Source organism: Echinops telfairi, unplaced genomic scaffold, assembly GCF_000313985.2.
Source record: "Echinops telfairi isolate 266 unplaced genomic scaffold, ASM31398v2 ScPeMD7_1;HRSCAF=3_0, whole genome shotgun sequence".
Lineage (NCBI taxonomy): Eukaryota > Metazoa > Chordata > Mammalia > Afrosoricida > Tenrecidae > Echinops > Echinops telfairi.
The window spans coordinates 35,620,359-35,648,185 of record NW_022103896.1 but is presented as its reverse complement, the minus strand read 5'-3'; the positions used below and the strand labels follow the sequence as shown (position 1 = coordinate 35,648,185).

Here is a 27,827-nt window from a genome sequence, read left to right as displayed (position 1 = left end):
TACAAATGTGCTTGATACAATTGATGTATGGTTTGTTATAAGAGCTGTAAGAGCCCCCAATAAAATGATATATTTATTAAAAAAATAAAATGATGCTGCCAGCCACCATCAGATATTCCTAGAGTTCCTGCATCAGAGTCTCTCATCCGTCTTTCATGGCACCTCTCTGTGCACAAAGTGAGTGTCTTAACCCTTTCTTGACACAGTTCTTTTCCACTTGGAATTATTTACTGATCCTATGTGTTTTCATTAATGGAAGCCGTGCTGAATCACGGGGCAGTAATGAGAGTTTTCTATGAAGTATGGATTTGGTTACACTGGTGGGTTACTCTGAACTCTCGGGTAAAATTGGGCAGGACACATTGGTCCCTCTGGACTCAGGAGGTAGGATTAGTGGGTCAAATCCGCCCCTCTAGACTCTGCCTCACTGCTTTCTAGCTAGAGCCTTTATCTGGTGTTTGCCATTCAGAGTGCCTGAACGTGTGGTCTTCACATGAACGTGGCCTCCTTGAAAGGAAGGCGTTGTCCCGACATGCTCAGGACTCAGGAAACAGAAGACTTATCTCCCATTAAAAAAGCCCAAACCAGGCAAAAGCCTTGTCAGATCCCACCTCCAAGCGGTGCCTCATACAATTCGAGTCACCTGCAGTGCAGGCCAGTCCGATAGGCAGCCCCCCTCCTGAGAGCTGCGGCTGGCTCATAGACCCCAGAGGAGGAAATGGAGGCAGGCGCTGTCTGCCCTGCAGGCTGTGCAAGGGTGAACGGTGGCATGACTGGGGGTGTGCGGGACAAACTCACAGTACACTTGGAGAGCCTGTTCCCTCAGCTCAAACAGCAATGCTCAGAGGCCCCTCTCTGTGTTTGCGGCAGGAGTGTACCTTCACCAAGATGCGCTCCAACAGCGCTCTCAGGGTGCTGTTCAGTGGCTCGCTGCGACTCAAGTGCAGGAACGCGTGCTGCCAGCGCTGGTACTTCACATTCAACGGAGCCGAATGCTCAGGACCTCTTCCCATTGAAGCTATCATTTACTTGGACCAAGGAAGCCCGGAGCTGAATTCGACAATTAATATTCACCGCACGTCTTCTGGTATGTAGAAAGACGACGCTCCGTCGGCGCTTCCGAGGCTCCCAATGAGTTCTGTTGGGTTTGATCTCTAGCTGCCCCTCACCCTCCAAAAACCCGATGGTCTGAAGCATAGGTTCCCAAATGTACTTGGCCAGCCACTCTTTTCAGAGGAAAATAAATCACTCAGCGCCCCCCTGGCAATGAAAAACTTTTGTTCTCTGGCCCATAGCCCAGAATAAAGTGTAGGTATCTGCTTTTGCAGCCCCCTGGACCATTCCAGTGCCCCACCCCATGGGCGCTATGGCCCACTCTGGGAAACTGCTCTAAATGGGAGGCTGTGTCAGGTTCCCAGCACATGATTCTCCAAGGTTTCACTTTAGAATTACGTGGGCATCTTAAATGCATGTCATTATTCATGCTGGGTCCCATCTCTGACCAATGGCATCAGAATCTCTGGGGACAGGACCCCACATCCACACCCGCCCTGAGGATTCTGATGCAGTGACCAGGGTTGAAAAGGCACAGTCCGCTGAAGTAGCCATGCCATAGAGCAGTCGTTCTCCCCGGGCTCATCTGGGGGACCTTAACCATGGTCCATGCTGGGTCCTCCCCGCCCTCCAAGGCAACGGGCCTTCCGGACTAGCTCCAGGTTATTCTAGTGTTCAGCCGAGGTTGACAACCACTAGTTTAGATGTGTAAAAAGACTGATGCTGCCGCTTTGTCCTTAAAAGGGTGGAAAAGTTCTGCTGAATTTGTCAAAGAGAACCTTTCTTTGCCATCCCTGCTTTGTGGGGTGTTTTCCCTCTACCTACTAGGAGAGACCCAAAGCACAAAGCAAGCCGATGGCTGTCCAGTAGGACAGGGGAGAACTGTGCCACAGGGCTCCTCGGGTTGCATATCCTTACAGGCACAGACGGCCACAGCTTTGTCCAGTGGAGCAGCTGGTGGGTTTGAACCACTGGCCTTTGGCTTGCCAGATGACTGCTTTCACTGCTCATGACCAGGGCGAGAAGAATACATTCGATGAAATTATTTTCAGGTCCATTAAAGAAAATTTAGAAAATACCCAAACCCAGAAGACCCAACCAAGCCCACTGTTCTTGAGTCAATCCCAACTCGTAGTGACCCAAGAGGACAGAGTAGAACTGCTTCATAGGGTTTCTAAGAATGCCCATCTCTATGGGCCGAAGCGGACAGCCTCATCTATCTCTGGTGAGGTTGAACTGCCAACCTTTGGGCGATGCAGCCCAATGCTTAACCCATGGTTGCCACCAGGGCTCTTTAAAGCAGAAGGGGGTGTGGTGGGGGAACACCTGTTAACATCACCCAGCACCTCCACTGACAATGTTTGGCTGAAGGCCGTTTTGATTTCTCGGGTTACAGTGGGGGTGGCACCCCAAAGGTGACCCCCTCTGATAAAGCCATCACTATCCTCATCGTTATTCCCGCGTGAAGGAGTTTCCTACTAAACCCATGCCAAAAATCAGCAGAAGGAAGAAGGAAAGCCACCTTCGGCCCCACCGCTAACCAGCTCAGCTCATACCTCAGCCTCCTTCAAGGGATCCAGGTCAGGTGTCACATTCACAAACCAACATAGCACACTTGGTCCCCCAAGAATCGGCTGTCCCCCTTTCACGTGTTCCCTCAAGCCCTCACAGCACCCTAGCCAATCTAGGGAAGCTATTTATATGTGAAGACAGCCCATCGAAATAACAGGTCTTAACCGAGCCAGGAGCCCTGGTGGATCTGCGGGAGGAAGACGTGGCAAGCTGCTTCCCTGAAGATCACAGTCTAGGGAGACCCTGTGCAGGGGGTGGGGTGGGGGCAGTGCCACGCTGCCTGCAGGGTCACCGTGCGTGAGAACTGACTCCACAGCAATGGTTCTGGTGGGTTCGGTTCAGGAGGGAGGAGTTCTGTGGGTGAAATGGTCGTGTGTTCCACTGCGAACCGGGAGGTGTGGTTGGAACCCACCAGTTGCCTTGTGGGAGAAAAGACGGGCCATCTGCTGGCCTAAGTCTACAGCCTAGGACGCCATATGGGGCAGTTCTCCACCGCATGGGGTCTCCATGTGCCGCCAGACGGCACCCGACAGCCACAGCCCAGGAGAGGAGACAGGAAAGCGTGCAGCAAAGCGAGAGCAGAACTCTGCTCTTTTGTCTCCCAAGCCTTTTCCATTTTAATTTGTGTTATCAGATCTAAAAGCCTTTTCACGCCTGCCCTAGACACTTGTGCTGAAAAGGAAGAGACGCTTTTCATCTGAGTAGTAGTGTCTGGAATGAGGAAAGCCAAGCTATAAAAAAAAATATATATATATATATATTTTTTTTAATTATTATTAGGAAGTGATATATGTTTCCATGGTAGTTGGTGAAGGCAGCTACTTTCAGTGATAGGATCTTTAAAGCGTGCTCAGTAGCTGGCTCGGCTGTAGGCCTCAGGGCCAGGCACTGTATCACAGAGGTCGTCTATTATTCACGATCACCCTTCCCAACCATGATGTGGAAATCATTTGGTGCTGATCAGCTGGGTGGAGTGTCATAAGTAATTTATTAAGGATAGTCTTGTGTTAAGGCAGATTACAGGTCACCTCTGTAATATCATTATTTTATCCAGAACACTCATACTCTTCCTGGAGGAGAAAAGAAGGGGTGAATTGGTAGTGCGTCAGAGCATGGCTTAGCACCTTGGGCACGCCCGTGGCAGTTTGAGGAGCACTTGGATATCTCCTGTTACACGGGTCCAGGAGGAGAAGAGGTTAAGGACCCCTAATCCGACGTAAGAGGGGCCCTTCAAAATAGGTGGTGGAAAAAAACGGAATACAGAAATAACGGACTTTTTAATGAGCTTCTTGAAACCCCCGCGTATTTTAGGTGCTTAACACCCTGCTGCATTCAAGAATCGAACCCGGGCCCCCTGCATGACGGGCAAGAATTCTACCTGTGAACTGCCAGTGCTCCTGGTGGTACAGTGGGCTAAGCATTGAACTGCTAGCTGCAAGGTTGGTGGTTCAAACCTGCTGGCTGCTCTGTGGGAGGATGATGAGGCTGCCTGTTCCCATACATGTTGGCAGTTTGCGTAACCCTGTGGAGCAGTTTCTGTTTGGTCCTATAGGGATGCTATGATTCAGCATAGACTCGATGGCAGTGGGTTCTTGGTTTGGGTTTGATAAGCTGCCGTACTACATTATTACTCCAGAAAGCACTATAGTAGGTACTGCAAGCCAAAACACAAACTCACTGTCGTCATGCTGATTTGACTCATAACAAGCCTATAGGACAGAGTAGAACTGCCCTTTGGGTTTCCAAGCCCGTTTAGAAAACAACAACAAAAAACCCCACTGCTATCAAATTGATTCTGACTCACTGATCCCAGATAGGGTTTCAGAGGATCAGTAAATCAGTGTTTCTCAAAGTGGGTCATAATGCCCCTTTAGAAGGGTGCTGGAACAATCGGATTATGGGCTAAATTACACAAGTTTTCATTACTGAGGGGTGCTTATTATTATTTTTTTTTCTTCCTGAAAAGGCGGCAGTGGGCCAAATAAGTTTGTGGGCTTATCCTGGAAACCTTTATGGAAGCAGATGGCCTCCTATTTCTCCTGCAGAGCAGCTGGTGGGTTTGAACCACCTACCTAATGGGTAGCAGTCCTGTGCTTACCCAATACCGCCACCAAAATAAAGTAATGCAGTACTACATCATTCATTCAACACGCATAATTTCACTTGCCAAAGACTATGAAGTGACCGTTCATCTTTCCTGTGTAAAGCTGACGCTGGCCCCAAGGTGGCTTCCTGAGTCAGAGTGTCATAGGGGGAGGGGATAGGTTTCTGGGTCACAGAGATCCAGATTTGGGGAATTCATGACACCGCCACTTGACTTGGTATGAGAATACCAGATTAAATGAGATTATGCATCCACCACTTAGCTAGCCAGATTTGGGCAACGACCTAAACTAGAGCCAGGCTGCTAGATTCTGAGAGACCAGCCTAGATTCCCTGGTGCAATAGCTGAGGAGGCAGGTTGCTTCAGCCCTCCATCCCTGGGGCTCTCTAGCCCCCACCACACAGAAAGTGTCCCCAGTCACGTGTGTACGCTCCCGGTATGTCAGTCCATCTCCTTCGAGAATCTGGGAACCTACAGTTTCTTTTTCCCCCAAAAGGCACTAAAGTTGCCTGTTAAAATGACCACAGGGAGAAATAGGTTTTCATCATATGGTAATCTCCTTGGTTGGTGAGGTGGAATACAAGTTGTTTTGTTAGTTTGTGAAAGTCTTGCAGGCATTGAAAAGGGTACCAACTTAAAGCTTAGAATATAGAGGAAAGGAAGTCTTTGTTTTGCTTAACTGTGAGGAAGTTCTGTATAAAATTTGATTCCCAACTTGCAGGACTAGTAGAATGCTTACGTTAGAACTTCTTTTAATGTTACAAAAGCACTATCTTTTATTTTAAAAGCATCAAGTATAAGTACTCCATTAAAAGATAACTTGCATTATTAAAACAAAGTTGTGTCTTTTTAAAGTGTAGGCTTCCTTTGGTTTAATTAAATGAATTGCCATTAAAAAAGTTTTTTAGGTTATCTCTTATTGAATACATTCTGTTCTTTATGATTGGGATCTGTAAGTAAATTGTTTTTTAAGCTTAACTCCTAGGATGGAATATATATGTATTTATATACCAACTTAGAAAAGAGAATTTATCTTTATTAGATCCTTATCAAGTTTTGGGATTAGCCATGCATTAAGCAGATTGCATTGTTTGCTAAAACAATGAAACGTAGAGACTTTGCTGACCTAAAGAGTTGTGTGTGTTCCATCTTTGTCTTGCAGTGGAAGGACTTTGTGAAGGAATCGGTGCTGGGTTGGTGGATGTTGCTATTTGGGTTGGTACCTGTTCAGATTACCCAAAAGGAGATGCCTCTACTGGATGGAATTCAGTGTCTCGTATCATCATTGAAGAATTACCAAAGTAGCCTTTAAGTTTCACCTCGACCTCGCTTTACCATACTTTTGAATGTTTTTCTTAATTGCATATGATATCAGTTTTGTATCTGTATCTGAATAAAAATGAAGTGCCACATGTTTACAGACCAAAGTGTGATTTCACACTGTTTTAAAATCTAGTATTGTTCATTTTATTTCTATCAGAAAGGTTGTGATTCTTTAGTTGATTTGAGTATTTTCTTTATGTTTCCTGAATCTATACTTTGGGTTGTCATTGTGGTCTCCAGCTTTACCCATTTGCTTAGTGTAGCATGTTTTAAAATGTCAAAGCTACTATAGCATTTTTAAAATACTGAAGTTGCCAACCTTTTTATAAGTTGTAAATGGTCAGAACTGGTTTATAACTGTCAAATAAACCTAATTTCAAATGACTTTAATGCCTTGCAACTAACTGCCATTGAAATTAGAGTTGATAGTCATTTGTAGCTGGAGCCCTGGTGGCATTGTGGGTGATAAGTTGGGCTGCTAATCACAAGGACAGTAGTTCAAAACCACCAGCCACTCCGACGGACAGAGAAGAGTATTTCTAAGCCCCCAAAGAGTGACAGTCTCAGGAACCCACAGGGGCAGTTCTACCTGCCCTCTAGGGTCACTATGAGTCAGCATTGACTCGATGACAGTGAGTCTGTATCTGAAAAGCTCAATATAAACATAATTTTGCATGTCCTTATTTAGCAGTCATATATTGATTTTTAGTAACTGTATAGTTAGTACGATTCCACATTTTGTTGAAATACGAAAAAGAAGGGGTGTTTATGTGTCAGGAAATATACTGGCCCTTTAGGAATTTTATCTTTATTTTAAAAAGAGTAAAACTAATGGACTCTGCCTGCAGGTTGTTTACCATTTGATAGCGAAGATCAGAAACATACAAAAATATTAACACATCCAGGATGAATGTGCTGGTAGGAGTCCGAGTGGTGTGAGCAGTTGGTAACCTGCTCCTCACCTAAAGTTCATCCCCCCCAGCAGGACTGCAGAAGCAAGGACCGGCCGACGGACTGCATCGGTGACTAGTCCAGCCCAGACGCCCGTGGAGTGGTTCTGTTCTGTACCACCGGTTGCCGCGCACTGGAAGTTGACATGAAGGCAGCTAACAAAGGCAGTGCTTTGAGTGTCACAGACGTTGAGGGGGGGCATGCAATTCACAGGAGGGCGAGATCAAGACCTCTGGTGGAGGTGTAAGACTGATGAAGTTAAGGAAATCAGTTCTCGATTTAAGTAAATCTGGACTGGACTTGAAAGTTCCCGTATGAACTTGTAACGTATTTCATCTTAAATAGCAACCACCAAATCTCCTAACTTCGTTTACTGAAAAGGCCTAACAACAGTGACCAATCCACCAGTGCCCAAATTATGATCTCTATGTATCATTTCCTACTAATGAGGATGAAGGCTCTTTGGAGAAATAGCTGGTGTCTTCTCCTTTTCAGCAGGAAATGTATCATATGAGCCTGGAACATCCTGGAAACCAAGGTGACTAAAGACCTCTCAGAAGGATGAAAATATCGAACAGACTTCCACCGGCAAAAATGACAGAATGCGGGCATCAATAAACAATCACAGTGTTTAGAAACACATCAAGTATGTTGTTAGGTATTTTAAATTCCAACTCATAGTGATGCTATGTACAAAAACCAAACTCACTGCCAACGAGTTGATTACAACTCAAAGCTACAGAACAGGGTAAAATTGTCCTGTGAGTTCCTGAGACTAACCTTTTTTAAACATTGTTTTAAAAATTACTTCAATTTTTATTGCTTTTAATTTTACTGTAGAGACATGCCAGGTGGTGTCTATCCAGTTACCAGTTGACAGATATTTAGATTGTTCTCAGTTTGGTGCTTTTATCAATAATGCTGCACTGAACACATACAAATCTTGGTGTACACATTTTTTTTCCATTTCTTTGGGATGTATTTCTCTAGGATTGAGAATGCTGGGTGGTGTAGAATTGTATATTTAGTGTTCTAAGGAACTGCCAAACTGTTTTCCAAAGTTACTGTCCTTTTACATTCTCACCAGCAGTTCCATGGATTCAAGTTCCAGTTTTATCATTAATACTTATTATAGTCAGACATTTTGATTTTGGTCATTCTAATAGACATAGAAGGAGCCATGGTCAATGATCCAAGAGAATTCCAATTCCAATTGAGGACTCAGCAAGTGGATTTTGGGCTTTCACTGTCATCCTTTGCCTTCTGCAAACCAGGTGCGCAGGATTTAAGTTCTCCAACAATTCCCTCCTCTGATCTTGGATTTTATTATATGTAATCCTTGGATCACATGAGCTGGTTTACGCCATGTGAACTTAGGTGACACTTCACATAGATTGATGCTTGATTTAAGATAAGCCTCAACTGAGTTTTGTTTTAAAGCATGTATTTTGGATCCCAAACCCTAGTCCATTGACAGGGCGCTGCAAAAAATTCAAGCTGGATTCCGCAAAGGGCGTGGCATGAGAGATATCATTGCTGATGTCAGATGGAACGTGGCTGAAGACAGAGAACACTAGAAAGATTTTTACTTGTATTCTTGGATTATGCAAAGGCATTCGACTATGCGGATCATAACAAATTATAGATAACATTGAGAAAAATGGGAATTGCAGAATACATCAAATGTAGATAAAACTGGTATACAGATAAAAATTGATAAGTAGGGGGGAAAAAGCAACAAGCAGCCAAGTTTCTCTGGTCCTCAGCCTCTCAGCCAGGTGATCCCTTGGCCTCTGCCTTCCCAGGGCCAGGAAGCACAGCCCCCACTGTGCCTGTCTCAGTCTCGGTGTTGCTCCTCTGCTTGGGCGCATGGCCATCTCACACCCCTTTAACAGTGTCACCTGATGGGGTCCTCTGCTCCCTCACCTTCTAGTGATGCATCACTTTGCCACGTAAGGTAGCATAATCACAAAGGTGATAGTAAATTACAGTTCCAGGTCCCAACGACACTCAAGGGGAGTTTACATAGGGTGTGTATGGTGGGGAGTGGGCAGGGATTAATTAGCGTTCATTCTGCCTACCACAGCCAGCCAGCTGGCCATTCAGCATTGCTGAACCCACTGGATCAACCAGTTAAGGGAACAGTCATCAGTCCGCTGTTGTCAATGAACCTAATTACCAAGGGAAATTGAGTAGCTGCTCCACAGTGGAAGCAGCTAGGACTACGGGAGATTTCCAAGGTGCCTCTCTGTACTTCTGCACGCCACAGAAAGATGAATAGAAAACTATAGCAGCGAGAAAAAGGCTGGGCCCTGCAGGAGGGAAGATTTGTATCATTGTACCAGGTAAAGCACGCAGAAGTTCTGGCCATCGGCAAGGGAAATATGGAATGAATGGACGGTTGAAGGCAAAAGCCCTGGATGTAAATGTTGACATCATGACTAATAATAGGAACAAGGTCTATAGTAGATTTACATGTTATTTGTGTTTGTGTGTGTATTCCCATCCTTCCCCCCTTTTTATTTGACATATAAGTTGGAAGTTAATTTTACAATGCAGTTTGTAGCTAACAGAATCCGCAGTGGGATCGTGGCAGAATATGAGGAGCAACGAACGTAGCCAGCAATGGCTGTGGTGACTGAGGACTCGGTGTGGCGTCTCATACTGGGGAAGAGTGAGAACTTTGCTAAAAGAGGGTAGAGTTGGTTGCTTTGTCGCGGCAGAAGTGTGCCTCTGGAAGCCAGGTAGCCATAGGTGTGGACTGACCCAGGTGGTGCTGTCAGTAAGCACTTGACTGCTAACCGCAAGTTCAAACCCACCAGTCACACTCCACAGGCGAAAGGTGCGATTGCTCCCCTCAAGACTTGAGACTCAGAAACTCAAGGACAGTGGGTTTGGGCGGGATGGGGGTAACCAGTTTATTGAATCTCATCCCTACAGCATTTCTTCTGGAGGGTGAGCATGAGGTTGAGTTGTGTTCAGAAAGGCTGCTGGCGGGACAGTGCTTCTCTTCCGGGTTTCTGATGCTGAATTCTGCCTTCTGCTCCTACTCCATGAACTGTCAGTGGTGCGGTGTTTGTGGACATTGAGGGATGGTCTTCCCACTTGCACACCCAAAATAAACAGACACTCCACTCCTTTGAGGGAGCTCTGGGCACATTGTCAGTTGAGGGTTAGGTTGCTAACCTCAGAAAGATGAACCTGTCTACTCTCACAGAGAAGCAGAGTGCATCTGTGAGTGGAGTTTAGGTCAAAGGCAGAAAAGAAGCCTGATGTGAGCAGTTAAAACTTGTCAACGGGATCCATGCTAGACCTGATGTGGTGACCAAAATCTTACATATTTCGGGGTTTACTGTTTTACTTGGTTTTTAATTGTTTATTAGGAGCTATCTCGGGAGTGTTTTGTCCTTGAAGTCACAGTATATGTTTGCTTGTTTTTGGTGGGAGGGGGTGTGAGGTAGTTAGTTTATTGTGCCAACCTGGCTGATAAACACATGGGGTTAATTGAAGGGCGAAGGGATAAATGGCTTGGTGAGCCTTGCCTTTCAAGTTCTCAGGTCTCTTGCTTTCTGATGGTCGGACCATGGTGCAGCTGCCTTAGCCAGTTCCCTGCTTCAGCTGGCAAGGCTCAGTTCCTGCAAGACATCCCAGAGGAGAAGCTGCATGGACCTACCCTGATGCAGCCCTAGGTGCTGGAGCAGCCATGTGGAGACCCCTGCCAGCGCTGAGATGCTTACATGTTCACTGATTCGGCTTTCCTCCTGTAGTTGACATTAGTGTGTGTTTTGTGAGATGGAGGACGACTTTGTGGAATGGTTATCGGACATAGGGGCTAATGTTGGACTTGTGGGCTTGAGCAGCACTGGGTTGGGATATTTTCTTGATGTGCACTTAACTTTTATATAAAACACTCATTCATGTTTCTGTGATTTGTTTTTCTAAAGTACCCAGACTAACACAGGGGGTATGAAAACCAGGACTGATGAACCTAGAGCAGAGGTCTTCAAACTACAGCCAGCGGGCCACTTGCGGCCTGCTGAAGACATTTATCCGGCCCGCCAGATGTTGTTGCCCCGTTTTGTTTTTTTACTTCAAAATAAGATATGTGCAGTGTGCATAGGAATTTGTTCATTGTTTTTTTAACTAGAGTCCGGCCCTCCAACGGGTCTGAGGGACAGTGAACTGGCCCCGTTTAAAAAGTTCGAGTACCCCTGCTGTGTGGAATAAGAGTTTTGAGGGGAGGGGGACGGAGGTGGTGGCAGGGTGAAGGGGTGATGACGTCAAGGAGTTCATTTAGAAAAAGTAATGTTTGCAAACTGATTGTGGTAGCAACTGTACAATTCTGCTGGACGTGCTAGAACTATGGAATGATTTGATATATTAATCCTAATAAATAAAACAAAACAAACATGAAGAACATAAACTTTAACAGTTGAGCTACTAAGACCAAAATGAAACAAATAATAAAAATACATCGTTTGTTTACTCCATAGCTAATAAAAAAAAAAGATACAGTCTCAGAAAACCTACAAGGGCATTTCTCCTCTGCCCCATGGGGTCGCTGATCAGAACCAACTGGAGGGCAGGTCATTGGGCTTGGGGTTGACTCTCTCGAGGCTCGGCCTCAGGCCTGGGAATCACCTTGCTGCGGCCCTCTTCAGTTACACACCACAGGCTCCCGTCCTTGTGTGCTGTCTCCCTCTTTGGACACACCAGCAGTCTTGGCTTGCCTGCCCCGAGAGTTGCCCCGGATGTCTTGGTAAGGTGTGGATAAGGCCTCCTCTCGGTTTTGCACTTGTAGAAAAGCCCGACACCCCCCCTGCACGCCTGCTCCCCCAACCTCAGCTTGGCTACCCAAGAGGATTATTTATTAGAAATTTGAAAAACATCTCTGGCTTGGGCAACCCAGCCAATTCCACCACGCAGTAAAGGATACCCGTTCTTTCGAGTTTGTCTTCCTTGGGAACTCTCCCTCGGCATAAAGGCACCATTTAGCATCCCAGTGGCTCTATGGAGTGAGCATAAAGTTGCTAACCACAAGGTCAGCAGTTCAAACCCACCAGCTGCTCAATGAGGGAAGGATGAGGTGGGATGCTCCTGTAAAGATTTAGCCTTGGGAACCCTAAGGCGCAGTTCTAGTCTGTCCTGTAGGTTCTGTCAGAAACAACCTGATGGCAGTATTGCATTTACTCTCCTTCATAATTCTTTTTCTCTTTAAAATTATTGTGGTTTCCCTCTCCCAACTGAACCTATATACAGACAAACATCATTTGATTGATGAATTTGAGAAAATGAGCACTAGTACTTTCTCTCCTCTTGGGAACAACTTGCTCACTGAGAGAGCGCCTGTGTTCTGCTCTCTTCTTCCTTGCCATACATTTCAGAGGCGGCTGTTCAGTGGCCTGTGCAAGGGTGGGCTTGACTGTATGATTCTGGGCTTGGTATGAGATGCCCACCCCACAAATACAGGCCTCACTTTTCTCCTTTTGATTTTGTCATGTAGCAAAGTCATATTCTTGTGCCATTTGAATGAGTTTAGAACTGTGGTGGGAAAGAGGTTAATGCAAATCACTCAATGAGTTGTTTTTTGCGGTTGCCTTTGACCTGCTGAATCTGAAATGGTTTTGTTACTTTCTATCCTTGAATGGAACAAGCCTAAAGTCACAATTATTCTATATTCAAATTTGATGCAAAAAATAAAATTCTGTAATAGGTGATCTCAAAAAACACACTAGGGAAGAGTCCTTCTAAACTGTAGAGCTTAAAGGAAGGTTTAGGTTCCCAACAGAAATTCAGACATGCTCCAAGAAAAAAGTGAAATGGATCCTGGGCAGTCAGAAGCAGGTACTCTTACAGGTGTCCCAGAGTCATTTCTCAGCCACTTAGTTAACTCTCCAGAAACTTAAGACTTAAGTAATCTAAAACTCCACTTATTTCCAGCATGTTACCTAACACAGTTTCAGAAAACAGGCATAAATTAAAGGGTATGTCATTTCACAGTGTTTTATTTCTGTAAGTTATTTTGTAATTGCTAAAAAAAAAAAAAAACGGGGGAAAAAGGCTACCTCACTATGAGTGTTAATACATATTTTATCTGACAGACTTTATGTTCAAGAAAATGTCCATCTTGAAAGGAAAATCCAGACTGACGACTGGCATATTCAAACGAGCTATTAGTGTGGTGTTTAAAAAAACACACCTGACTTTCTATAGTTCATCAGACCACAAATGCGCACACTGAAATGTAATCGCCTTTTCACAAGCCATGTGCCCATCACCACCTTTGATCAGTCGGCCCAGTGTCCTCTGGAGGTTAGCTCCAGCAAGGCTTTTTTTGTTCTTTGGCCTCTTTTTATTTTCAAGAGTTCGCACTTTTTAAGAGTTCTCTGGTCCAATCTTCCCCGTGTCCACCCTTTTACACCCACAGCACTTTTTCAAACCGAGTTCTTTCTCCTATCCTCTATGGCCTTCAATCCAGGAAAGAGCCTCTAGTGAAATGAATACTTGCCCTCCACCCGCCTTAGCTGCCTGCAATCTGTCTGCAGCCTCTAATTTGAGTCTGGTATGAGTTATCAGTGGCACTGATCTTCAACCTCCTTAAATATTTACATGGTTAATAATTGCCTCCCCGTCCTTTTGAGCTTCCTCTTTTTTTATCCATCTTTTTGACATATAATTCACACACCATATAAATCAATGGATCTGGCATATCAAAAGAGTTATATAATCATTACCAGTTTTAGAACAGTATTCATTCTTGCAGCCACTGTTTTTAGCATTCTTGTTGCCTCAACGTTCCCTGTTGTAGCCCCAAGAAACTTTATCTAGTTGCCTCTAAGTTTATGTATCCTGGATTCATATAAAGAAAATCATACAAGCAAAAAGCAAAAACCTAGCAGCAATAAAATAACACACAGAACAATCTCATTCCAAAGAAAGCAAAAAGCAATAAAAAGTAGGACGTTAAAAATAGGTCAAAAGGGAAAACAATGTTAAGATGTAAAATTGAAAGTAAACTATCTGCAGTGATCCACTTTCTAACTCACCGTGTCAGGGGACAAGATTGTTCACATCCCTGTTCAATGGCCAAAGGGAATTCAATCGAGGATTAATCAATGTAGAGACTCTGCAAATAAGATTTTGGGTATTTACTGTTGTCCACTGCCTTCTGCAAATCAGGTGTTCAGAATCTCAGTTCTGCTTTCCACGTGGATTTACCTGGCACTGCACTTAAATGACTGCTTAAGACCTCAGTTGTTTTGTTTTGTTTTTCCGGATAGCCAGACACCATCCTATTTCTAGCAACCATATCTTCAGGGATCACTTTATGAGGCTATGGATCAAGCGGGGCCTTATCTTAAGAATTGTTTAGGGTTTACAATTGAGAGCAGAACCTTCTCTTGTCTGATTGGCCTTCCTCTGTCACCCCTAGGATATAGTGATGTCTTTTAACTACTATCACTTCTAAAAATCAACTAAAATCCAAATGGGTTTTTTAGTAAACCTCATGACCTGGCTCCAATCTTTCAGCTCTATCTTCCATCTATTCCTTTCATTACATTAGGGAGCAACTTGCTATACAAGAAATGTCACCTATACTTTCCTCCACCCTTCAAGGTTCCTTGAAAGCCCAGCTCAAATGTTTTTCCTTCCATAAGGTTTTCTCTGGCTCTCTTAAGCCACAAATCACTGCTCCCAACTCCACACTACCACCAGCTCTTGCTGAGGCTTCTATAAATTTCCTAACTAGGACCAATACTTCTTGCCTTGTTTCTCCATTCAATCATAAGTAAGCTCTCTCACACAATCCAAACTCCTTTCCATAGACTACAAGGATCCTCAAGACCTGGCCGCTGCTAATGCTTATTGGTCCAAGCAATGTGCTAAGTACTTCTGTTGCTATAATCCTGAGATATCAGCTTTCTGGGTGGTTATAAAAATACATTATCCATTTGCCAACTCAGTATTTTTCAGATGTAATTTAGTACTTTCAACTCATAAATCATGTTATGCAATCACCACCTGTAAGTCTTGCCAAATTTTCCCAAGGCTTCCTAAATAACGTGAGTTAGGGGCGTTTACTAAAGTCGCCATTTGCAGCAGATGTTACACCTGTACCTACTCTGGGGTTGATGCACACATACTCTTTGGAGGACTGGTCTTGGCTGAGACACTGGCTCTCTGACTACTCCCAGTTCTCCCTACCTAGTCAATGGCTAAGTGACTTCGGAACTTAAGAACTTCACCACTTGCCTCTAGGCAGGCCCTCTGCAGTGCAATCCAGCCTGCAGAATGCCCTGTACAGCCAGATGGTGACTGCACTTCTCTCCTGACCCATCCTAGTTTTGTGTGTTTTCCACTCCACTACAGGTTTCTCTGAAGAGGACTCCCTCAATAAATCACTTGCCCAAGAACCCCTACCTCAGGCTTTGATTCAACAGAATGGATCTGAGACGCCATTTATTAATGAGGAAACTTGAGACAGAGAGGAAGTGATTCGCCTCAGATCAGAGAGCAAACAGGAAATTTGAAACCAGTTTGGCTTTCAAACCTGTTTTCACCACCACACTGTAGTGTCTAATGTCTACTTCTTCAGCCTCCCCAGGACAGTCCTTAATCATCCCCCTCTGGTGGCGCGATTGTGTGGCACTGAGGCGATTCTGCCTCACAGTGGCTTTATTGGACAAAGCAGAATTGCCTCTTAGGGTTTTCTTGGCTGTAATCTTTATGAGAGCCAATCACTAGACCTTTCTTCGAGAGCTCCGAACCACCAACCTGTCCGTTGGCAGCCGAGTGCTCAACCAATGCACTACCTGGGCTCCTCACCCCTCTTCCAGAAAAACTCATTTGGGCCACAGGTTCTTTGTACTTGCTATTTTCTCTGCTTAGACAGTTTCTCTCTAGCTTGTTTCCTTCTTTCAAAATGTGACAAACATTACCTCCTTTAAAAGGCCTTTCGGCACACCTTCCTCCAGCTCCTACCTTATCTAAAGAGCACCACGATCTCCACCTTTTACTTTTATATCTGAGGAGCCCTGGTAGTTAAGTGGAGTACGCACAGAGCTGCTAACCACAAAGTCAATGTTTAAACCCACTTGTTCTCTGGTGAAAGGTGAGCCTGTTTGCTCCTATGGTGGTGGTTTTATTCCCTTCAGTATCTGAAATTATATCCTACATATAATTTGTTGTCTGATAACCATCCAAACACCAAACTCACTGCCAGCAAGTGATTCTGACTCACAGTAACCCTGTAAGACAGAGTTGAATGTGCTACCTCTGTAGGTTCCCAAGACTTGTACAAATCTTTACGGGAGCAGTTGGCTTCATCTTTCTCCCTTGGAGCAACTGGTGGATTCGAACTACTGACCTCAGAACAAGCTCAGAGTGCAGCCCAGGGTACTACCAGGGCCCCTCTGACTCCCACACTAAAGTGTCCATCCCAGGAGGACACAAAAGCTGTCTGGGGAGACCTATCTTGAACACAGTAGGAGCTTAGGAACTGTTCATTCTTGAATGAGTTCTTGAAATGTGTTCTCTTCCCTCAGAAATCCTATAGGGCTCTGTGAAAATCTCCTTGCATGCTCTTCATCTACACTCTAAATGTTCTTAATTTTGGAGTACATAGTAGGTATTGGAATAATGAGGCTATCTCTAAAATTCCAAATAGCAACAGCAATTTGTTTTTCCATGTAGGGATCAACATCAGGGTTTCACACACATTATAATGGCCCAGAATATGAAAGAAAAAAACATAATTTACAAAGTGCTTCTACACGTGTTAAAGATTTTAGTAAAAACAATTAGTTACTTGTCATTTTTATTTCAAAAACAAAGTCATTTTCAAAATATAAAAAATAGACCTATTTTCAAAGAACCAATTAAATAGGGCTTTGAAAGCCACGCTGTTTTATTTACAACAGAGAGGGTAGTGCAACAGCATTTCTCATGTTTGTGATAAATAGAAAAGGACTTCGCTGATATCCCGGCAGGCCTTTCCATCATTTACAATGATGCATAAAAGCAGAGTCCGTAATGGCTATGAATGTAATGTCTATACAGACCTGGATTTAAACAACCAATGTAGATTCATCATGTACTTGGGATCTGGTCCCATATGTCCCAGAGTTAAAGAAGAGTACCATTCAAGTGGGATGCAGACTCGTTTTCTTAGTCTGTCAACAAACACATCCCAAAGGTCCCAGCGGTTGTATAAGGGATTCTGTTAGCATCTTCAGTAAGTGATTCGTAGGAGGATCCTACAAGTTCAGATTTCGTACGTTTAAAACACACTAAGTATCTCTGCCAAAACACTAAAACTGGATCCAGGGTTATCTTTTAAATTATAGAAAAACCTCTGAAAACGAAAACATTAGCAACGGAATGGCATCAGATGGCAGGTATTTTTCAAATTAAGACAACCCAGGCAAATGAGTTGAGAAAAACAAGAAAATTAGTCTAGTCTATTTAGTAAATATTACAAATCCATTTCTACTTGAATAAAACAGATGAATTTTTGCAAGTCTACACTGCTGGCCGCCAGTGTTCACGCTGTGCTGAGGGCAGATGTTTCAGGCAGAGGCTAGCCAGGTCCGCATGCATGCACACCGGGCAGAAAGCAGGAAACCCGTGAAGACACCGCAGTTCGGACTTCTTGTAGCGATTATGGACCACTTTCACTGTGAGCAGGCTGGGGGCAGGACTCTTCTGAGTTTTACATTTCAGACCCTAGGACGGAGGCTATCTGCCTGCAGCAGGTCCTTTGAAATGATTTCCTTTTAGCTTACTTTGTTTTTTCTCAGGTCAAGTAAAAAATGTAAGACGTGTTCATACACCACAAAGGTAATACAGCAGGCTGGAGTGACTCTAATCAAATTGGGGGCAATGCCTTTGTAAAATCCACCGATGCCTTCTTTCCTATAGAGAGAAAAACAGGCATATGTTCCATCACCTACATGGCTCACCTGAAAATACACACGTTTAACTGGCTCCATTTAACATGGAGCAAGCAGTCACAGATCATGAAAATTTAAGTCCAGGTTTTCAGATGCTAAACCATTTGGAGGGCTTAGATTGCTTTTATGAGGGCAAAAGGACACCTCAAAATAGAATTTAACAGTTCTTTAATGAAAACAATCTTTCAACTATCTTTAACCTCTGCAGGAATTTAACTCTGATTTAATGTAGACATAAAAATAACCTACCGTGTAAATACTAGGCAACATTGAATCCAGCACACACAAAACTGACCACCTGATTTTATTCATGCTTAGAATAAAGAATATGACTTAAGAACTCATCACTTAAGAGACTCAGTAAATATTTTCTGAATTGAACTAAATTTAAACACCTTAAATAGTCCACTCTGAACTTTTTACAGGAAAAGGGAATCATGGGGATGTTTGCATACAACAGTCTAGCTATTCCCATGTTAGGTGGGGAAGAGCAGTATCTCTCCCATCCATGGAAACAACTATTTGCCATTGTTATGCTGCCAGGAGCAGGTGTGGGCTCTTGTAAAATTATTAACCTGGTGTCTTTTTGTTTGTTGTTTCTTTCTAAGTGACTTCCTATACTCAATGTCATAAGCCTTTGGGAGATGAGTCCAAGGTCACAGATAAGACAAATGGGAATGCAGGCAACACCAGCCAACATTTTATCACAGCACTCTTACCTTTGCTGTAAAACAAGTATCGATTTACCAGTCTGCAACATGCAAAGTCTCACATCCCGAGACCAGTTTTGGGGAACCTCATTCCTCTTACCTCCATGTCTTTGTGATCACATCCAGCACACCTTTGTAAAAAATGTGTTGATCCTGAAGACGAGCTCTCACAACTTGATATGGGTATGTTGCTGCTACCGCAAATATCTTGGACAGTGCTGCGACAGATATATACTCTGGTGTGCTCTAAAACGACAAAACACATCGCTGTCTCTCTTGAGAAAAGTACGAGGGGAGCCCAAGATAATGGAGTCTATCCACTAACTTCTTGAAGCCCTGCTCCTGTAGAAATAAAAATCATACCGGAAGAAACCCTTTAGATGGGAGAGTTTCCCTCCCCTTAACAGTTATAGGATGCTATTTTTTTTAACATTTATGTATTATTAGACTATAAAGATCAAATTAGTGGAAGATTCAGTATTTAAAACCATAACAATATCACCCAAGCACGCATGACCCAATGCCCACCTATATATAAAAGCCCATAAAAGTAAATTTTATCATTTTTTCCAATAATCATCTTACCAACGGGGCTTCTGGTAATCTATTGATATGTTGGTTGTATTTCAACTTCAGCAATTCATATGTCATGAACTGAAGAGCACCATGTGACGTCCCAAAGAGCCCAGGAACAAATCCCTAAAGGGAGCCATTTAAAAAAGGAACTAAGTTATCAGTGTACTTTCAAAGGAATGGTTCCTCTTCCTTCTAGGGGTCGTTACTTTAAGCAAATCCATTAATTGTTACAGTTCTGGATATATCACATCTTCATATGAAAAAATTTAAAATGTATTCTTTCCTACTTTTTAAATTTTAAGGCTTAAAATTTCAAATCGTAGGCTTTAAAAAAATTAATAGACATCAAGTGAAGAGACCTACATTATCAGGCAAGAAAAATGGAAATTTCTAAATTTCTGCAGCAGTTCTGGAAAGGAGATACTTGGTACTTTTAGATCCATAAACACTGAGCAACTTAATAACTTTTCCAGTTCTTCCTTCCGTGGTTCTATCACTTACAAGGCCAGGAAGTTGGATGAGATCTGCTAGGAAAACCACCTACTATAGAACTGGGGCGTGAGTGAGAGATTAACTTTGGGAAAGTTAACAAAGTAAAGAAAATGCTAACTCAAGGGAATGATTACCAGTATTTTAAAAGAACGTGGACAAAATAATTATTTATAAATTATCAAGGGTTATTTAAGGAGGGGGAGCGAGGAGGGAAAATGAGGAGCTGATGCCAGGGGCTTACGTGGAGAGCAAATGTTTTGAGAATGATGAGGATTACGAATGTACAAATGTGTTTTATACAATTGATGTATGTATGCATGTGATAAGAGTTGTATGAGCCCCCAATAAAATTATTTTAAAAAATTAAAAAGACATGGCAACCAGCAAATGATATAGTTCCAAAGGTTTTTGCTCCTGCGTCAGTTAAGTGCTAACACGAATCTTATGATCTGTAGAACGTATAATGTATAATGTGTCCGATTTTTATATTTTAAACTGGTGAGACTGCCGAGCGACAGGCACACACAGGACTGCTAACACAAGAGCAGCGGTCCAACGCTGCAGCCTCTCTAAGCGAGACAGATTAGGCTGGAAGCTCCCATGAAGCTATATTAAGCACGGAGAACCTATGTAGGGGTGCTCTGAGTAGGAAACGACTTGGTGATAGTGGATTTTTTGGTAGGGAGTGTCTAATAAAATGTTCTGAGGGTAAACAGCAGGTAACGCTAGGAACTAGCCAAGAGGCAAACAAGAAAAAAAGAGCTATAAAACTGGAAAACAGATTTATAGCCAGATTAGGAATATATCTCTAAAAACCAATAAGGGGCTATTTTGGTTGTTTTTTAATTCATGTAAGATCTAGTCAAAGATATTCCCTTGGAACAGATTGGAATTGTACATTTGGTCAGTGAAATCAACTAAGATCTGTTCACAGGCCCACTGACCTCATCTCCTCATTATATTATCCCAAATTCCCAAGGGATCACTGCTGTCGGGAAGAGAATGGAGATGGAATGCCTTGGTTGTATGACCTACTGAAAACACACCAGTTTTGTACAGTTCTTCCCATACCTGTCATTATCATGCTACCGATCTTACAGCTTAAAGTACCACTGTAATACTATTGATTCCTATTTTATTAAATTATTTAACAATACCTTATACAGTCCTCGCACACCTTCATACTTATGAATTTTCATGAGTGTATCAAACAGTCCTTTGTACCGTCGATGTGGAGGGTTGACCTCACTCTCATACTGCAACATCAGGCGGGTTTTTGCTACCCATAATGGGTTTGTAAGGCAGAGGGTCATGGCTCCTAAAATCGGATACAATAAGGTTACTCAATATACTGGTACCTTCTAATTTCTGATCATCCAAATAAGAGCAGCATATTTATGTAAAGAATGGGGGTGCCCAGGGACGGTCTTAGATTTGTGTTTGTTATGTTGAGTCCGTTCTGACTCGTGTATGCAGAGCAGAACTCTTCCACAGCGTTTTCACAGCTCTGACCTTTTGGATGCACGGCCAGGCCTGTCTCCCGAAGTGCCTCTGGATAGATATGAACTACCAACCTTTGGTTGGTAGTGAGTGCTTTACCATTTGTGCCACTTAGCCTCAGAGCAGAATAGACAGAATTCTTGGTGGTCTTACCAAGTTCCTCTTCTGATTAGCAAGAGGTGAATTAAAGGAGGTAGAATGTGAAGTACTTTCCCTTTGAAGATTGTCGGTCCTAAACAATGCTATCTGGTGTAGAGAGCTGATGGAAATTTGAGAAATAGCTTATGATAAGACTTGGGAGTTGGATATGATCTAACAAGAGGGACTGAAGATTAAGAGACCAGGCATTCAGCCATTTGCACACACACAAGATAATTATAAAAATCGTCAAATCCATTCTAAGAAACTATCATTCTTAAATTTGAAGTAGCTATGATATAATAAATGCAATGTTACAATTTTGATAGGAAGATATTTTTTAACTAGGTCAGTTCCTTTTTGCTTTTTCTGAAGTAGTCACTCACCCAACCGGTGTTCATTAAGCCCTGCCGTGTGCAGAAGTGAGCAGGGCAGCTCTCGTCCCGCAGGACTCGGCATAGTGAAGGTTACAAAGCAAAAGGAAGTCGGGTATCCAAGCAGGAGTTACACACACTCGGCTCTTCCTTTTCCCTCTAGATATCAGCCGTGCATGAAGCTACTACACTGGACAATTTTAAAACCCAAATTTTACTTTCAACACTCTATCAAACCACTATTAATGGATCCATAACTTTGCTAAGTCTTCCACTTTTTATGGTAGATCTATCCAGAGGAATCAGCAAGGAGCAAAATAAGGGTGTCTGTTCTTATCAAGATTTACAACCAAGGAAACCCTTCAGGCAGGTCTACTCTGTCCTATTAGGTCTTCATCAATTGGAATCAACTCCGTGGCAGTATACTTGGCTTTGGGTTTTATCCAAGGGGGAGACCTGCTTTCTAAGTAATCATGTGGCCCCTGAGTCATATAGTGAGTAGAGCACAGTCAAACTCTGGTGTTCAAAAAGGGAAAAATCAAATCAAAGAAGATTCAAGGTGGAAATGAACATTCTGCATGTCACATTTTGCCTTACCAGCTTCAGCAGCCGAGATAAGGTATTCTGTCGCCTCTAACTGTTCAGTTCTTCCATCTGTCTTATATGATTTGATGGCATTATAACTAAAAATTGAAACACAGTTTGATAAAATGTTTGAATAGGCATTATACAACACTAAAGTCTGTTTGAAAGAGTGTTACCAAAGCACCCCAGAATTAATATATATTAAGACAAAATGAGACCTCTTCCAAGAATGGACATGTTGACAGTGGTTCACTGTAACATGAGTATTAAGCTTGCAAAAGTAACTAGTTAAATATTTCACCTTCCTAAATGCACTTCATCAAAGGAACTTCTGTAAGAAGTTATGCTGCCACCACATCCACTTCCTTCCAGAACAAATGCCTCTGCCAACAGCTAACAGAGAATGAAACTAATAAACGATCTTGCTCTTTCTGACCCTTCTAATTCAGAGAAATTAATTACCTGAGTTATCTTGTATTATCAACTGGCATGTAAAACTCACTAGAAAGAGAATTAAGAATTTTTATTTGGCATTGTTAAAATCTCCCAGATCTACTCACAAAAAAAAGTAGAGTCCCCAGGATAAACCTGCACCCCACACGTTCGGAGTTACTCCTTGGTAAAGTCCTCGCACTCCATTAAGCTTCCAAATAGTAGTCAGACAATGCAAAATTCCTTTATACTTCGGTCTTAGTTCCAATCCATCATTCACTGCATGACAGAACACACAGATGAGAACAAGTTCAAGTTCTAACTCACATGTACATATAGGCATCACATCACTGGCTACATAAAAATGATAAACCCACAGAAAAATCTTTTAGGTGAAGAAAAATATTTTCTAGGATTACTTAGTATTTTAAGCAGTACATTTATGTATTTTGTTTTTGTCCCCCCCCCCCGCCCCTCCCCCCAAGACTTGACCAAACATACTGAGGCCGACTTTCCAGGTCAGACTGGAACCCTAGCCAGATTTGAGGGTGGCCCCAGTAGAGCTGCGGGTGACCCATCTTGCCTCCAAGACCTCTCCGAGGCAAAAAGAAAGAGCTCATGTATTTTAAACAAATATGTGTTGAGGGTATACAGCCCAAGCTGTATTCTTACGCCAGGATACGGCTTTACTCCTTTGTGGGTTTTCCTGTAACCTTACACCTTTATAAATATTCCTTTCATATGAACGATCCTCAGGTTCCATAAACTTCACTGACTCACAAGGCCACCTCTGTCTCCTGTGAAGTAGCTGGTGGGTTCAAACTACGGACCTTTTGGCTAGCAGCCAAGTGCTTGAGCACCGCACCACTTGGGGTCCTTTCTCATAACCCATAATGATTCTCTTATAGTGACATGAAATTTATAGTCTAGGTTATTTTACCCTATAGAATTCTCACATACACCTTTTCCCTAGAGAATAGATTGTGAGCATTCACCTCACGAGTTAAGACTTTTCTTTCTCATTTCTTTGTTGCTATAGAATGTCTCTCAAGGTATACTCTATATAACAGAGATTTGAGTGAATTCTTATTTCCTTGAATTAGCTGTTAAAATGGGGTATAACTTTAAGGTCATAATAAGCCAGTGGTTCTCAACCTTCCTAATGCCGCCACCCTTTAATACAGTTCCTCATGTTGTGGTGCCCGCCAACCATAAAATTATTTTCGTTGCTACTTCAAAACTGTCATTTTGCTGTTATGAATCAGGCGACCCCTGTGAAAGGGTCGTTCAACCCCCAAAAGGATCACGACCCACAGGTTGAGAACCGCTAACATAAGCACATGCTGAAATTGACATACAGAAAGTTTACACAAATTACAATTCCATTGGCTGGGTGCAATCATACCCATTCACTGCCCTGACTTTCACCGCTAATGTTTACGGTATAGGACAGAGCCTGGCAGGGAAGCGTACTATTTATCATTGGCAGGCAAAGGTGGAAAAGTCCAATTCTTTCGTCACTAACCTGGCCATGTCACAGCATCAAATGAGATTAAAGTACACTAGGCTTTGTCAGAAGAACTGGGCTTGATCTCTAACTTCCCTGATTAGCTTTGGCATCCTCATTTGCAAAATGGAGATATCACCTTTCTCACAGGATTATTGTCAGGTTTATACAAGACAGGTGTAAAAGCAGGCAGGTATACAATCTTTTACGTTGTTTATCAAAAGACATTAACTTTCACATGCAGAATATTCAAGTTTTTAGTTATTTTCAAGAACGAATCATTCATGTCTCTCTCATCATTGTACATTTAAAATTAAATCTTCAAGTCTGAAAGGATTTCAATCATCATCTAATCTAAACTTCCCGCTGAATATAAGGATTTTCTAACCTGTCATTGAGCCTCTCCACAAACCACTTCCTGTCATTACAAGCCCACTGTTTGACTTCTGCACCCCACTACTCTGCCAGGCCCAGAGCAGCTTCCCTATAATTTCTACCCAACCACAACTGCTCTCTGGATCCATTCATAATGAGGCCGCTCCTTTTCCACTTAGCAGTTCTCTGAGTAGCTTAATAAGAGATTTTGTTTTTTCCCTTCAGATTCCAGTCATTTTCTCCTGTGAAATGTTCTCTGATCTTTCTAACACCCTGGGCATCTTCTTCTGAGGGAGTTCCTTTCAGGAGCAACAACCAGACAGCGCCAGAAATTATAATCTTATGGGGCATTTCATATCGATGCTGATTAAAAATCAACTGTTTTGATCTCATAAGGTCACTATAAGAGCCAGCAAGGCCCTCAACGAGATGGATACAGTGGCTGCAATGGCTAAGGCACAGGAACCATTGTGAGGGAAGCGCAGGCCGACAGTATTCCGTTCTGTGGTGCATAAGGTGACTATGAGTCAGCACTGACTGGATGGTATCTGACAACAGGGACACTATGACTCAGCACGGACTCAATGACAGCAAGGTTTGTCTGGGTTTTTTTATTTTGATTTCAGTTATTAATCTTCTGAAATCTCCCTTTTTTCTTCAGCCATTTATAGCCACAGTGTGAGCTTTAAGAATGTAATACAAAGCTCTGCTTTGACAAGATCATTAAGTCCTCAGATCTTACCTCAGTCTCTTACCGGTCACCTCAGCTTTAATGGTTGCCTAATTTGCTCCTGATTTCATCAAGAATACCACTCTTCTCAGGTCCCAAGGGTGCCCTTCCTTCTGGCATGGCCATCTTCTTAGCACTGACTGCCTTAAACTCATAAGGCAACCATCCTTCACTCGGTGATATATCAACTGCTACCTGCTCCGCCTTGGTAACAGAACACTGCTGAAGAGACACCTCCTCATAGAGTAGCAGTTCTCAACCTGTGGGTCACGACCCCTCTGAGGGGGTATCAAACAACCTTTTCACAGGTGTCGCCTGATTCTTAAGAGTAGTGAAATAACAATTATGAAGTAGCAACAAAAATAATTTTATGGTTGGGCGGTCACAACATGAGGAACTGCATAAAAGGGAGGCGGCATTAGGAAGGTTGAGGACCACCGTCATAGAGGGTTACGGCTACAGTAGAGTCTAAAATTGTTTTCTTCATGTTCAGAGGTGTATCAGGGATCCCTTGAGGTAGTATGGTGTGTTCTGGGGTTAGACTACCTGGGCTGAAATCCCAGATCCATCTTTTACACAGTTGTGACTTAGGCAACTTGCCAACTTTGAAAAAATGCACAGGCTTGTTGAGAGTAAAAACAAAATCATCAAGTAGATTTCAACTTATAATGACCCTAGATGACAGAGGAGAGCTGCTCCTATGGGTTTCTGATAGGCCTTTGTGGATTTTTCTCCTAAGGAGATCATTCCAACTTCCACTGAGTTTCTGTCATCGGAAGTTTCTTGCCTCCTTTTCTCCAGATATCCGGTTTAATCTCTGGAAAACTTATCAAACAAATGTGGGCATCAGCAATCTATAATTCTGATGGTCCATTCTTCGATTATTTTGGTATTTGAGTTTATTCCACTCTGCCTTGGACTTTGTTACCTAGTATTAACATTTTTACAAAACCCACTGGCAATCCTATAATTAGACTGTAAGCTCCTTGAGGGCAAGTATCTATGTCCCATCCAGTACTCTACATATAATAAGAATATAATATGTATCTGTTGAGTTGATTGGAATAAAGCACTTTTGCAGAACTAATTCTCAATGAGGGCAGAACTTAATTTGTAGTGATAATACCAGAAAAGTGTCCTGATAAAAGTTATACGGATCATCTATGAAAGGATCTTTTCCAGATTTTGTGTTGACTGTAACCTGGAAAAGGTTCTGTTCATTTCAGTGTACTTAATTGGATTAACTCAATACACTTAGCACAATAAAGTTACACGCAACTGCTGGTTCCTAGGTACCTTTTTGATCGCAGCACCTTGCACCCGATAAACGCTAAAAACTCAAATCACCTTGGAGAGAATTCACTCCTACACCTCCTCCCTTCCAACTACCTGCGGGGTGAGGATTACCCTCTCCTCCCCGTGGCCGCATCTCCCTTTCAGCAGAGCTGCCAAACACGTGGTCACCTTACGATGCTTCGATTTCAAAGTACCTCCAGGCTCTGTGCGGCGGTGGCTAAGCCGTTCAATGTGAGAATCCCTTCATTATTCTAAACCCGGCTTTGAGCCTCACGTTCGACACCCATGAGGATCCTTCTCTACCCACACGTCCACGGGGATGGAATCAACAGCAGCCAGACACCTTCACCGAGTTCCCCTCACTCAGACCTAGTAGCTGAGCATCCTGTCCACAGTACCGACGAGGCAGGGGAGCCAAGGCTCCTTTAGCACCCAGTCCAGGTTCTCACAACTCGCCAGCCCTTCCTCCCCGCCCGCCCGCCGTTCAGAGGGGGCGAGGAGACGCGGGCCGGATGAGGGATCCAGAAAAGGGGGTGTCAGCGAGGGGGCCGGCGCCCGGGGTCTAAGACGGTCCTTACCGGCGAAGCGTATTTTCACGAGGTCCAGCGGGTGCAGCGCGAGGTTGGACAGCACTCCACCGCTCACGCCCGCCACCAAGTTCTCGTATCGGACATGGCGGAAAACCGAGCTCCAAGCCGACGAGCCGGACGCTGGCTGGCCCTGGCTGGTCATAGGCTCCGGACACGCCGGCACCACGGCGCTCAGGGCCGCGGCGGTGGGACGAGATGCAGTGGCCGCCACCGTGGCGACGGAAGCCGCTGGGAGCAGCCACTGAGCGGCGCGAACCCACTTCCGTGGCTGGCACGTGGAGTCCGGTGCGAGGACGCGGGAGCGAAGCCGGGAGACACAGGCGCGAAGGAGACTTGAAGGGGCACCGGAGGCGAAGGCAAGGGAGGCGGGGCCCCAGGCTCCGCCCTGCCTCCCGGCGGCCACAGCGGCAGACCAGGGGTAAAGGCTGCGGGTGCGAGCAAACAGCTGGAGCCCCGCCCCTGGTAACCTTCGCCGGCGAAACTACTGAGCGCCACAGGACTCCGCGGTCAACTTCCGGTTCCGGGGTCACGTGACAGGAAGTAGACTGGGGCAGCGGAAAGCGCGTG

At 43.7% G+C, this 27,827-nt stretch overlaps 2 protein-coding genes across 2 annotated transcripts in view; one reads left to right on the top strand and one right to left on the bottom strand.

Moving 5' to 3' along the window:
• Positions 1–6,151, top strand: part of CTHRC1 (collagen triple helix repeat containing 1) — a 20,164-nt gene extending 14,013 nt beyond the window's left edge. Inside the window, exons 5-6 of the mRNA XM_045287191.1 lie at positions 871–1,087; positions 5,892–6,151. Of these exons, the coding sequence (XP_045143126.1) occupies positions 871–1,087; positions 5,892–6,034 (360 nt within the window). The 3' untranslated portion in view covers positions 6,035–6,151. The remainder of the gene's footprint in view (positions 1–870; positions 1,088–5,891) is intronic.
• Positions 6,152–16,876: 10,725 nt separating this feature from the next.
• On the bottom strand, positions 16,877–27,613 carry SLC25A32 (solute carrier family 25 member 32). The gene is made up of 7 exons (XM_004697447.2): positions 27,249–27,613; positions 22,891–23,041; positions 22,343–22,428; positions 20,891–21,051; positions 19,251–19,364; positions 18,766–18,911; positions 16,877–17,917 (listed from the first exon to the last, which is right to left on the bottom strand). The coding sequence occupies exons 1-7, from the start codon at positions 27,400–27,402 to the stop codon at positions 17,779–17,781; spliced, it is 951 nt and encodes a 316-aa protein (XP_004697504.1). The 5' UTR covers positions 27,403–27,613; the 3' UTR covers positions 16,877–17,778.
• Between the last annotated feature and the right edge of the window lie 214 nt (positions 27,614–27,827).